The sequence below is a fragment of the Monodelphis domestica genome, chromosome 1 (genome assembly GCF_027887165.1).
Source record: "Monodelphis domestica isolate mMonDom1 chromosome 1, mMonDom1.pri, whole genome shotgun sequence".
NCBI lineage: Eukaryota > Metazoa > Chordata > Mammalia > Didelphimorphia > Didelphidae > Monodelphis > Monodelphis domestica.
The window spans coordinates 28,611,007-28,625,062 of NC_077227.1; the positions used below are offsets into that span (position 1 = coordinate 28,611,007).

Genomic DNA, 14,056 nt, shown 5'->3' on the forward strand with positions numbered 1-14,056 from the left:
AAGTATGGAAGATAAGGTATTGGGGCTTGATTCTTTCTCCTAATTCTTCATCAGAAACATTTTGCAAACTTTTATTTCTTTCCCATGTAGGTAGGAAATTTCACTTACTGTCTCTAGATTTTATATCTAAGTGGCTCCAATGAATCTATTTAGAGTCCATTTCTTAAGGGCAGAGAAGAATAAACACAGATCTCTCACTGATGCCCCAGGCATGCTGGTGGAAATTACAATTACACTTCTTTTGTTTTTGCATGTTTCCCACCCACATCTCATCTTTGTCTTTCTTCTCTATTGGTGTTATAATGTCGGGGACCAGCCCCTTACGACCCCTGAGAGGGAAAGGGGGAGAGAGAGAAGGAAAGGGGGAGAGACAAAGAAGGTACGGACAGCTCTCACATGGTATGCAAAGAGGAGTCGTTTATTGAGGCAAAAGCATGGTATATAAAGGAAAGGGGGAGAGAGAAAGATTAAAGATGGAGCTTGGCCAGAGGCCAAGCTCCTGCAAGGACAGCCATCAGCTAGCCTGAAAGGGAGAGAGAGGTGTGGCGGAGCTTGCTGGGCCATAAATACCATTTGCTACGTAGTACATAGGGATGACCCTCATTGGTTAATGACAAGGCATAGGTGTGGTTTCTCTTAACCAAGTGAGAACAAAGAAACTTGTTTTCCCGCCTAACCTGGGAGAAGCTGGGGTCAAGGGTCAGAGGCCTTCCCAGCCATGAGCACTACTGAGCATGCCCAAGACTGACTGTTCCCCTTGCCCCTGGGCTGCTACATTATAAAAAGAGTATTTATTTATATTTGAAGGATTGAAGTAAGTGATAAGTTTCTGGAGAATATTCCTAGTTATAATTCTATATACAATGCTAGATAAAGTTAGGAAAACTTGAATTCAAATCCTCCTTCAGACGCTAGTAGCTGTATGTCCCTGGGTACATCTCTTAACTTATAAATCTCAGTTGCCTCATCTGTAAAAAAGGGAATAATTATAGTGCCTTCCTTTTGGCATTGTTGTAAGGATTAAATGAGCCATTATATGAAAAATACTTTGAAAACTTTAAAGTTATATGTAAATGCTAATTTTATTATCAAGTTATTATTATTAAAGACAAGTAGTGATTGCAAAGAGGCAGCATGGCTTAATAAAGCATAATGAAAAACATAACCTTTTTTGACAAGATTAATAAATTGGAAGATAAGAACAGCATTCTAAATATAGATTTGCACAAAGCATTTGATAAAGTAATTCAGAATATTGTTGTGGATGGAAAGATTTAGACTAGACAATAACATAGGTAGATGGTTTCAGACCTGGTTGAATGTCTAGTCTCACAGAAGAATTCTTTTTTTTTTTTATATTTTTTAAATATATTTTATTTGATCATTTCCAAGCATTATTCGTTAAAGACATAGATCATTTTCTTTTCCTCCCCCCCCCCACCCCCCATAGCCGACGCGTAAGTCCATGGGCATTAGATGTTTTCTTGATTTGAACCCATTGCTTTGTTGATAGTATTTGCATTAGAGTGTTCATTTAGAGTCTATCCTCTGTCATGTCCCCTCAACCTCTGTATTCAGGCAGTTGCTTTTTCTTGGTGTTTCCACTCCCATAGTTTATCCTTTGCTTATGAATGGTGTTTTTTTTCTCCTGGATCCCTGCAAGTTGTTCAGGGACATTACACCGCCACTAATGGAGAAGTCCATTACGTTCGATTATACCACAGTGTATTAGTCTCTGTGTACAATGTTCTCCTGGTTCTGCTCCTCTCGCTCTGCATCACTTCCTGGAGGTTCTTCCAGTCTCCATGGAACTTCTCCACTTTATTATTCCTTTTAGCACAATAGTACTCCATCACCAACATATACCACAGTTTGTTCAGCCATTCCCCAATTGATGGGCATCCCCTCGTTTTCCAGTTTTGGGCCACCACAAAGAGCGCAGCTATGAATATTTTTGTACAAGTCTTTGTGTCCATTATCTCTTTGGGGTACAGACCCAGCAGTGCTATGGCTGGGTTAAAGGGTAGATATTCTTTTGTCGCCCTTTGGGCATAGTTCCAAATTGCCCTCCAGAATGGTTGGATCAATTCACAACTCCACCAGCAATGAATTAATGTCCCTACTTTGCCACATCCCCTCCAGCATTCATTACTTTCCTTTGCTGTAATGTTAGCCAATCTGCTAGGTGTGAGGTGATACCTCAGAGTTGTTTTGATTTGCATCTCTCTGATTATAAGAGATGTAGAGCACTTCTTCATGTGCTTGTTAATAGTTTTGATTTCTTTATCTGAGAACTGCCTATCCATTTACCTTGCCCATTTATCAATTGGAGAATGGCTTGATTTTTTGTACAATTGATTTAGCTCATTATAAATATGAGTAATTAAACCTTTGTCAGAGGTTTCTATGAAGATTTTTTCCCAATTTGTTGTTTCCCTTCTGATTTTAGTTATATTGGTTTTGTTTGTACAAAAGCTTTTTAGTTTGATGTAGTCAAAATTATTTATTTTACATTTTGTGATTCTTTCTATATCTTGCTTGGTTTTAAAGCCTTTCCCCTCCCAAAGGTCTGACATGTATACTATTCTGTGTTTACCCAATTTACTTATGGTTTCCTTCTTTATGTTTAATTCACTCACCCATTTTGAATTTATCTTGGTGTAGGGTGTGAGGTGTTGATCTATTCCTAGTCTCTCCCACACTGTCTTCCAATTTTCCCAGCAGTTTTTATCGAATAGTGGATTTTTGTCCCAAAAGCTGGGATCTTTGGGTTTATCGTATATTGTCTTGCTGAGGTCGCTTTCCCCCAGTCTATTCCACTGATCTTCCTTTCTGTTTCTTAGCCAGTACCAAATTGTTTTGATGACTGCTGCTTTGTAATATAGTTTTAGGTCAGGGACTGCAAGGCCCCCATCGTATGTGTTTTTTTTCATTATTTCCCTGGATATCCTTGATCTTTTGTTCTTCCAAATGAACTTTGTTATGGTTTTTTCTAAATCAGTGAAGAAGTATTTTGGTAGTTCAATGGGTATGGCACTAAATAGATAAATAAGTTTGGGTAGGATGGTCATTTTTATTATATTGGCTCGTCCTATCCATGAGCAGTTAATGTTTTTCCATTTGTTCAGGTCTAGTTTTAGTTGTGTGGCGAGTGTTTTGTAGTTGTGTTCATATAGTTCCTGTGTTTGTCTTGGGAGATAGATTCCTAGGTATTTTATTTTGTCTAAGGTGATTTTGAATGGGATTTCTCTTTCTAGTTCTTGCTGCTGAGCTGTGTTGGAGATATATAGAAAAGCTGATGATTTATGTGGGTTTATTTTGTATCCTGCAACTTTGCTAAAGTTGTTGATTATTTCAATTAGCTTTTTGGTTGAATCTCTAGGATTCTTTAAGTAGACCATCATGTCATCCGCAAAGAGTGATAACTTGGTCTCCTCCTTGCCTATTTTGATGCCTTCAATTCCTTTATCTTCTCTAATTGCTACTGCTAGTGTTTCTAGTACAATGTCAAATAGTAGAGGTGATAATGGGCATCCTTGTTTCACTCCTGATCTTATTGGGAATGCATCTAGTTTATCCCCATTGCAGATGATATTAGCTGTTGGTTTTAGATATATACTGTTAATTATTTTTAGGAATGACCCTTCTATTCCTATGCTTTCTAGTGTTTTTAATAGGAATGGGTGTTGTATTTTATCAAAGGCTTTTTCTGCATCTATTGAGATAATCATGTGGTTCTTGCTAGTTTGCTTGTTGATGTGGTCAATTATGTGGATGGTTTTCCTAATGTTGAACCAGCCCTGCATCCCTGGTATGAATCCTACTTGATCATGGTGAATGATCCTTCTGATCACTTGCTGGAGTCTTTTTGCTAGTATCCTATTTAAGATTTTTGCATCTATATTCATTAGGGAGATTGGCCTATAGTTTTCTTTCTCTGTTTTTGACCTGCCTGGTTTTGGAATCAGTACCATGTTTGTGTCGTAAAAGGAGTTTGGTAGAACTCCCTCTTTGCTTATTATGTCAAATAGTTTGTATTGTATTGGGATTAACTGTTCTCTGAATGTTTGATAGAATTCACAGGTGAATCCATCAGGCCCTGGGGATTTTTTCTTAGGAAGTTCTTTGATGGCTTGATGGATTTCAATTTCTGATATGGGATTATTTAAGAATTCTATTTCCTCTTCTGTTAGTCTAGGCAGTTTGTATTTTTGTATATATTCATCCATTTCTCTTAAATTGGTGTATTTATTGCCATATAATTGGGCAAAGTAATTTCTAATGATTGCCTTAATTTCCTCCTCATTGGAGGTGCTGTCCCCCTTTTCATCTTTAATGCTGTGAATTTGCTTTTCTTCCTTCCTTTTTTTAATTAGATTGACCAGTACTTTGTCTATTTTGTTTGTTTTTTCAAAGTACCAGCTTCTTGTCTTATTTATTAAATCAATAGTTCTATCACTTTCGATTTTATTAATTTCTCCCTTAATTTTTAGGATTTCTAATTTGGTGTTCTGCTGGGGGTTTTTAATTTGATTGCTTTTGAGTTTTTTCAATTGCATTTCCAATTGATTGATCTCTGCTCTCCCTTGTTTGTTAATATAAGCTTTCAGGGATATGAATTTGCCTCTGATTACCGCTTTGGCTGCATCCCAAAAGGTTTGAAAGGATGTTTCGCCATTGTCATTTTCCTTGATGAAATTATTAATTGTTTCTATGATTTCTTCTTTAACTAAACGGTTTTGGAGTATCATATTGTTTAATTTCCAATTGGTTTTAGATTTGGTTTTCCATGTACCATTACTAATCATTATTTTTATTGCCTTGTGATCTGAGAAGGCTGCATTCATTATTTCTGCTTTTTTGCATTTGTGTGCTATGTTTCTGTGACCTAATGTATGGTCAATGTTTGTGAATGTGCCATGTGGTGCTGAGAAGAAGGTGTATTCCTTTTTATCCCTATTTATTTTTCTCCATATGTCTATTAATTCTAATTTTTCTAAGATTTCATTCACTTCTTTTACCTCTTTCTTATTTATTTTTTGATTTGATTTATCTAAATTTGATAATGGTTGGTTTAAGTCTCCCACTAGTATGGTTTTATTGTCTATTTCTTCCTTCAATTCACCTAGTTTCTCCATTAGAAATTTGGGTGCTATATTATTTGGTGCATACATGTTAATTAATGATATTTCCTCGTTGTCTAGAGTCCCTTTTAACAAAATATAATTACCTTCCCTATCCCTTTTGATCAGGTCTATTTTTGCATTGGCTTTATCAGATATCATGATTACCACTCCTGCCTTCTTTCTATCAGTTGAGGCCCAGAAGGTCTTACTCCATCCTTTAATTCTGACCTTGTGGGTGTCAACCCGCCTCATGTGTGTTTCTTGAAGACAACATATGGTAGGGTTTTGGATTCTAATCCATTCTGCTATTCGTCTACGTTTTATGGGTGAGTTCATCCCATTCACGTTCAAAGTTATGATTGTCATTTGTGGACTCCCTGGCATTTTGATTGCCTTCCCTAATTCTAACCTTTTCTTCTTCGGCTCTACCTTTTAGTCCAGTGATTTACTTTGAATCAGTCCCCCTTGTCCCCTCCCTTGATGTTTCCCTTTTTAGTCCCTCCCTTTTTCTTCCCTCCCCCTCCCCCCTCTCTTTCCCTCCCTTTTTGTTCTCCCTCTCCCCCTCCCCCCCTTGGTTTTCCCTTCTCCCTACCCTTGTTGGGTAAGATAGAATTCAAGATCCCAATGGATCTGGATGTTTTTCCCTCTCAGAGTTGATTTCCCTGAGATTGAGGTTTAAGTAACCCCCCCCCCTCTCTTCCTCTCCTTCTTATAGGAGTTTTCTTCCCCTCCCCTTCCCATGTGAATCTTTGTGTGAGAACGATTATTCTATTTGGTCTTTCTTTACCCCCTATTTATACATTACATTTTCCCCACATATTAGCATACATAGATTGATATAAATGTAGTCCTTATAGAAGAGAGTTTGAGTAAAAGAAGAAGATAACATTTTTCCCCTTTCCTTAATATTTACCTTTTCAGGTATTCCTTGCTCTTTGATTTTCGGTATCAAACTTTCCACAGAGCTCTGGTCTTTTCTTTGCAAAAAGTTGGAAGTCTTCTATTTTGTTGAATGCCCATACTTTCCCCTGGAAGTATATAGTCAGTTTTGCTGGGTAGCTGATTCTTGGTTGGAGACCCAGCTCTCTTGCCTTTCTGAAGATCATGTTCCATGCCTTACGATCATTCAGAGTAGAACTTGCAAGGTCTTGTGTGACCCTGATTGGCATTCCTTTATATCTAAATTGTCTTTTTCTGGCTTCCTGTAGGATTTTTTCTTTTGTTTGATAGCTTTGGAATTTGGCAATTACATTCCTGGGAGTTGTCTTTTGGGGGTTTAGTGTAGAAGGTGTTCTGTGAGCTCTGTCAGTGGCTGTATTGCCCCCTTGTTCTAGAATCTCTGGGCAATTTTCTTTGATTATATCTTGTATCACCATGTCCAGTTTGGTGTTTATTTCTGGCTTTTCTGGGAGTCCAATTATTCTTAAATTTTCTCTTCTCCCTCTATTTTCCAGATCTATCACCTTGTCGGTGAGATATTTTATGTTCTCTTCTAATTTCTTGGTGTTTTGGCTTTGCTTTATTAGTTCTTGCTTTAAAGCCTGGTTTTCTTTTACAGTTTGGTCAAATTGGTTTTGTAGATGCATGAATTTCTTATGCATTATTTCCCACTTTTCCTCCCAGAGGGCTTCCATCTTTTTGGTCATTTCTGATTCAAATTCTTCATGGGTTTGTGGAGAGTTTCTATTTCCTTTGGAAGATTTTGGAGAATTTTCTTGTATATCTTCTTCTATCTGCTCTGTATTTTGTATTTTGGCTCCATAGAATGTGTCCAAAGTTGCCCCTTTCTTCTTATTTTTCTTGGTATTTTGGGGCTTCTGTGCTTCTGTGGAGTTTGTCATCTCTGAATGTGGAGGATTAGCTTTTCTTATCTCTGGTGATCCGAGGCTTTAGTCCGGGGCAGATGTAGGTTCTATGAGCTTTCCCTGGGTTAAACTGAATATCCCTCACTGGAACTGGAATGGAAGGGTCAGACCACGAGGCCACACTCTCCCCCCAGCTCGCTTTCAGGAAGTTGCCTTCAGAATCGCTGGCCGTGAGGCTGTTTCGTAGGCCTGCGGGGGGGGGATGGGCTGCAGCTTTCCCAAGCTCGAGGGCAAGGACTTTCACTGAGACTTGGATAGCAGGATCCAGCCCGTGAGGCTGTTTTCTCCGCCCTGAGGGTTGCTGTTGTTTTGACCAGCTCTCTGCAGCGGGAGCCCCAGGCAGTAACTTTCACCGGGACTGTTTGGGTAGAAGGCCCTGAGGGTTGTTCCGAGGACTCTGCTCTCTGAGCCCGGCCGGGCTGCGGCTTCCGGGAGCCTTGGACTCTGCGCTCCTACCCCTGAGGTCCGAGGGATCTCGGGTTCTGGCTTTTGAGGGGAGCCGTACCTTTTGAACCGGGTCCAGGTCCAGGAGGAGGGTTCCCAGGGTCTGTGCTGTTGATCGTTTTGAATTTCGGCGCCTTAGGAGCTTATAGTTTGAGATCGGTCGGGAAGGGTTTTCCGGAGATCTGAGCTTTAGCTTTCTCTAAGCCGCCATCTTAACCGGAAGTCCTCACAGAAGAATTCTTAATAAATCAATGTCAATATTTAAGAGATTGCAATGGAGAATTCTCAAGGACATATTTTTGACCATTTGCTATTTTTATCAATGATGTATAAAAAGACATAGACCATATACTCATTACATCTTACTGGGAGACATCAAACCCACACTGTTTGACATGATCACGTGTGGAAACCAAGAAGGATGGAAATACCCCCTCAGATCCCCTCTGTGTGACTTCTTTCACTAACATTCCTTATTATTGGAATTGTTCCCCAGGAGAAAATAAATGAAAGCAATATCCTTATAGGCTTAATACAGATGTCCCATTCTACACCCCCAGAATATCACAAGGATATCCCACTTATAAAATTAAACCTAAGGATTTTTATGTACCCACTTAGATAGGACCCTCTTTTCTAGGCATGACACTTCTAGCAAATCTGTGCTCAGAATTCCCCAACCCCATGGAACAAGAGCCAGGAACAAGCTCTCCTGAGCTAATATATTAATTGCCCTTCAGGGAGAGGCTGGTACACTATGGTTCACTGATTTGTTTTGCTAACTAAAGTCTAGGTGATCTGTCTTGGAAACTTTAGTGAAACATTAGAAAATGAAATCCTGATATTTGAAAATTACTTAAATATGGGTTATGTTGATTAACGTAGACTTGACAACAATGTTGTGTGTTGATTGTCTCCTTAGAAATTTGATTTATTGTCTATTTGATTAAAGTAACAAATACTTATTCTTGGCTTAACCACATGTCTGAGCCTCATGAGTTAATGGGGAACTGACCCATAGCCACGCTACTCGTGACAAGAAAAATATCCATCTTCTGTGATAGCTTCGCCTTTGTTGTTAGAATCCATGGAATCAGTGTGTAGGATAATCATAGAATGTTGATTAAACAATTTGGTAAAAGTTAATATATTACTTACTCCATTACCGGTAAGGAAGCATGTATGTTGAAAAATGAAATTGTGTGCCAAGAACATATGTAATCACTAGGGTATAAAATAAAGCCAAGCCTGAACAAAGGTGGAGCAGTTCCTTGTGATGCCTAGCTACAGGCTGAAAATAAAAGTGGTCTTTCATTCATTGTATGCTGACATTGTCCCACCTCCATGACCCCCATCCCTTGCGGAAGACTTGACCAAAATATAGCAACTTTTGAAGATGATATGAAGGTAATACACTGGATAACAGGTTAAAATCCAAAGAATCCTTAATAGGTTAGAGAATGGGGTTGAATTTAATAAGATAAAATTGAATAGGGATAAGTGGAGAAATTTATGCAAAGGTTCAAGAAATCAATTTCCCAAATACAGGATGGAGACAACATTTTTAGAATGCAACTTGGGTTGTTCTCTTTTCTAATTGTTTTTATTTTTTAAAGTTCAAGGAAATTTACGGTCCTGAAAATCCATTATGAGTCATCAATGTGATATGGAAGCAAAAAGCTGATATGAACTTTGTCTACATTAAGAAAGCTGATCTTAGGGGGCAGCTGGGTAGCTCAGTGGATTGAGAGTTAGGCCTAGAGACAGGAGGTCCTAGGTTAAAATCTGGCTTCAGACACTTCCCAGCTGTGTGACCCTGGGCAAGTTACTTGACGCCCGTTGCCTAGCCCTTACCACTCTTCTGCCTTGGAGCCAATACATAGTATTGACTCCAAGATGGAAGGTAAGGGTTTAAAAAAAAAAGAAAGCTGATCTTATAAGAGTGAAGAGATGATGTACCCTCTGTCCTCTGCCCTAGCCATACCACAAGTGGGATACTGTGGTAATTTTTGAAGGTAAATAAATGCAACAATTTAGAAAAGACATTGATCATTTGAAATATGTCAAGAGGATGACAATTAGGCTGGTGATAGGCCTTGAATACATGACATAAGAGAATCACTTAAAGGGATTCAATTTGTTTATCCTGGACAAAAGTAAAGACTTTGAGAAAACACAAGAGCAATTTCCAAGTTTTAGAAGATATTTAATGTGGAAGAGTTCTCAGGCTTGTTCTGATGCTTAATTTCAAAAGAAAAATCCAGAAATAATGGTTATAAGATCAAAAAGCTGTATGTATAATGAATAGAGTTCTGGGCTTGACTAAACAGTTGCATGATCCTGGGCAAGTCATTTTATTTCTGAGCCTCAGTTTCCTGCTCTGTAAAATAAAAGGTTTGCACTACATAAACTAGCTCTAAATCTATCATGTTCTAACCTTTCAATCTAAAAGGCAAGTATAGAGTTGAAGATGGGGAGTAGGGGATAGAATGATGAATTTATTAACAATTCTAGATGTCCAAAACTTGACTAGATGTCCTTGGTTGCAGGTTCCACTTCATTGGAGATACTCCAGAAGGGATTCTCTTCATGTATGCATTGGCTGGGATGGCTATGTAGGTCCCTTCCCACTCCAAGTATCAGATCCTTTATCTTGATGTTAAAATGACTATGGCAAAAAAAAAAGACTTGAAATAAATCACTGACTTTTTTGAGATATCTAAAAGTCACATGAGACACCATGGTATGGTGAATAGTACTCAAAAAACCTAGCTTTTATTCCTGCCATATCTGCTTATTAGCTCTGTGACACTGAGCCAGTCAATTCACCTCAGAGGGCCTCATTTTCCTCAACTTTATTAGGAGGGGGTTATGACCTTTAGCTTCTCTTCCAACTCTAAATCTGAAATCTTATGACTATTTCCTTTTACCTAAGTAAGATGTTGTTGTTGCTTTAAAAGTTGGGTACATATCCATCACCATAGAAGGAACTAACAGAGTTCAAATGCAGATTGAAAGATACCATGCTTCATTTTATTTCCTTCATGAATATTTCTTTAATATAAATGATAAGTGCCTTGTTTCACATGATAAATGTGGAAATATGTACTGTATGATAACATATGTACAACCTATATCTTATTACCTGTCTCCTTGTGAAGGGAGAGAACACAAATTGTAAAATAGAATTAAAATGATTATTAAAAATTGTATTGAGGGGGCAGCTGGGTAGCTCAGTGGATTGAGAGTCAGGCCCAGAGATGGGAGGTCCTAGGTTCAAATCTGGTCTCAGCCACTTCCTAGCTGTATGACCCTGGGCAAGTCACTTGACCCCCATTGCCTAGCCCTTACCACTCTTCTGCCTTGGAGCCAATATACAGTATTGACTCCAAGACGGAAGGTAAGGGTTTTAAAAAAAATGTACTGATGAGTAATCTGGGGAAAAAAAGTTGGGTAAGATAGATGAAAATCAGAATGGACATATTTTGGCCACATGGATGTGACCCATTTAGGCTACCATCCCTCTTATTTCCTCCCCTCCCCCAATCTTCTCTCCTTTCCCCTCTTCTTCTCACCTGTCTTCGCAGGTCTCTGGTCTTTTTGCACATGTTATCTATTGCAATATTCAGGGTATTACTCCTTTCCTTCTTCCCAGCCTGTAAAAAAACACAAGCCAAAAAATGGTCATCAGAAACCAAATCTAATTGCTATCTACATGATAGCAAATTTCTTGTCCCCATCCACACCCTCCCATCCACAGTAAATAACAGCTTCTTGAGAACTTGTTTTCATCCTACTAGCATATTGCATAAGAGATATGAACGTCTTACTTAAGAGAAGTAGAATCATGATTAATGGCCACATTGGTTTGTCCTGTAAGGGGCCACGGCATGACTGCAATAGTGCTGGGGTCCATTTGGCCAGGCATCGTACAGAACAGCCTCTGTATCGAATGTTACTCCATGGCTCCCAGTATGCCAGCTTGTTACCCGCTATGCTGAGCAATTAGCTTAAAAGCACCGGAGGCCCAATTTGTCACCTTCTGTGGGAGTTTGTGAAAGAAGGAATTTTAATCGGGCCTTGTGCAATGGATGCTGAGACATAGTGGAGCTTTGTTGAACACCAAATAAAATATGCAGTGTGAACCTTGACCATAGATGCAGCTGACAAGATTCCAAGAACAAATTGTTTCCAGGGAGAACATAAAGCAGACCGTGGGCTTCTCCAGACAACTGGCAGGCCACCTTTTCCCTCTGCTTCTGTGGCAATAGAATTCAACACAGAGTTAGAAGGACTGAATTTGAATTCCAAAAATTTGCCACCTATGGAACCTGGGACCAATTGATTTCTTGCCCTCCACCATATCTCATCTGGAAAAAATGAGGGCGTTGCATGGCATCGCTTTGGGAGTCTCTTTCTAATTTCAATCCAAAATGAATCCAGGAATCATTTCATAAGAGTCTAAAAGGTGGTAGGTAGTGTTCTAGGAGTTCAGGAAAGCAATAGCAGAATGAAACAGTCAGTGCCCATTCTACTGGAATGGGCTTAAACATTCATTGATTTCCAAAATCCCTTTAGTCTCTTGATGTGTGCCAATATCATCTCCAATCAGAAGAGTTTGTTAGTTTGCTTGTTGCTTCCCCTCATGTTTTTGTTATGTTGACTCAAATCTTTAAGTATGTGAAAAGAGAATAACCTTGGTCAGTATATATATATTTTTACATTTCTAGGCAGATCCTGAGTTGAAACTGAGATTTTTTTTCTGGCAATATCTCGCATAAAAGAGATGGAAACAACCATTATGTGATTCACTTCTTTGAAAACAGCTACCCTTTAAATTAATAAACTTAGAATGGACCTTGGGAGGAGACCTTGAAAGTAAGAAAGAGAAATTAAAAGAGCCAGTGACCATAGGAAATTGCCATGGAGAAAGCTTCTACGTTGTTCAGGGAATAAGGGAACATTCATTCCAGACTCTAAGAGAAAATTATCATTTTTTTCTGAAATGATTCTTAGAGATTATATAATCAAATCTCCTAATTACACATGAGGAAACTGAGGCTGAGAGAGGTAGAAATATTTACTTAAGTTCAGACAGGCAAAGTAGAGTCAGGATTTGAATCCAATTCCTTTTACTTCAAAACTAGTGGTCTACCATAACACCTCTTTGTTCGAGTTAGAAGACCTGATTTCAATTATCATCTCTTTCTAGGATTAGAGGTCCAAAAATAGATTTTAATTTTTTTATATCAATAAAATTTTAATAATTGTTCTCTTAACATTTTACAATATATATTCTCTCCCTCCCTTCTACCCTTCCACTCCTTCCCAAGATGGCAGGAAACATGATATGTTGTACAAGTGTTATCATCCAATTTATATTTCCATGTTCATCATATTGTAAAAGAAGACACATATTGCTTATACAAAGACATAGCTTTTGAAATGTCCTCAGAGGTCATTTGTCCAGCTGAAAGATATGCCCACTTCCAAATGGAGGTAGATTGTTTAGGAAAGGTCTAGATGGATGGGAGATGAGAAACACCCACTTAGGGACCTTCCCAGAGCCAGTAAAACACAAAACTCCTTGGGCTATGGAAAAACAAGTTTATTAGAGAGTTTGAATAAGGGAAACTGGTAGCACTACTAAAATCTAGACTCCACCCAACTTCTATGACTCCTACAAAGGAAAGCCCTTATTTTTCTTCTATAGGCCCTGCTTATTTGCTACCTGATCTTATCTGGAACCCAAAAGCGATCTGACTTTCCTACTTGTATTTATTAGCATTGATTATCTCTAAAAGGTTTAAGGGGTATATGGGGTGCTCAGGGAGGAGTAATACCTTTGGTATGGAGGGCTTGTCGTGCCCTCCTAGGGCAGCTCTCCAGCCTCTGACCCTCACCTGACACCCAGCTCTCACTTGTGGCTCCTAGTAGCTGCTAGCATGTGGCAGTGGCCACACCCCGGGCAACGGCTTCCACAGGTCGGCTAAACCTTGTGAGGGTAGCCATCGCGTCGTCGTCGACCCCTGGTGAACCAGGGCTTTGCTCACCCAGCATGTGAAGACTGCTTCGGCGGAACAGACGGAAGAAACCAACAAGAAGGTTCAACGGCTGAGAGGGCGACGCAGCAAAGCACTGTGGAGTGCTCAGGGCATGTTGGAGCACAAAAGACAACATGGCCATCCAATGCAGCTGAGGAAGTCTCCAGATGTAACAACTTTTCATGCCACTGGACCCAGGCTTCCCACGCCGAGAGAGTGGGACTGTCTCTGTGCATCGACTTTTCCACTTAAATCTCCTTCACGCACAAGTGTCTTTGTGCACAAAAACGCACAAAAACAATCGTCATCCTCGGTTACCGAGAGACTACAATAATAAAAAGGCTTAAAGAGGGAGGACTCACAGATATACTGAGTCCTTACCTAAAGCCTGGGGTGGTTTCCTAGATAAACCCAGAGTCCCAGGTGGCCAAACCCTCTGATTTACCTTAACCAAATAGATCTTTAACCAGTAGATCTCAGATGTTGGTCTCTGTACTCCAGGGAAAAGGAAATCTTCTCTAATGGCAATTCTCCAACCCAGGAATCCCTAACCTTTTCACAAGATTAGGTTTTCCCA

General features: G+C 39.3%; 1 protein-coding gene across 6 annotated transcripts in view; it reads right to left on the bottom strand.

Annotated features, from left to right (window-relative positions):
* The window catches only part of CTNNA3 (catenin alpha 3), a 2,164,949-nt gene that overhangs the window by 1,078,459 nt on the left and 1,072,434 nt on the right, over positions 1-14,056 (bottom strand). For all 6 annotated transcript variants that reach the window (XM_056819226.1, XM_056819225.1, XM_056819237.1 and 3 more), the window contains one exon: positions 11,011-11,091. In XM_056819226.1, the coding sequence (XP_056675204.1) occupies positions 11,011-11,091 (81 nt within the window). The remainder of the gene's footprint in view (positions 1-11,010; positions 11,092-14,056) is intronic.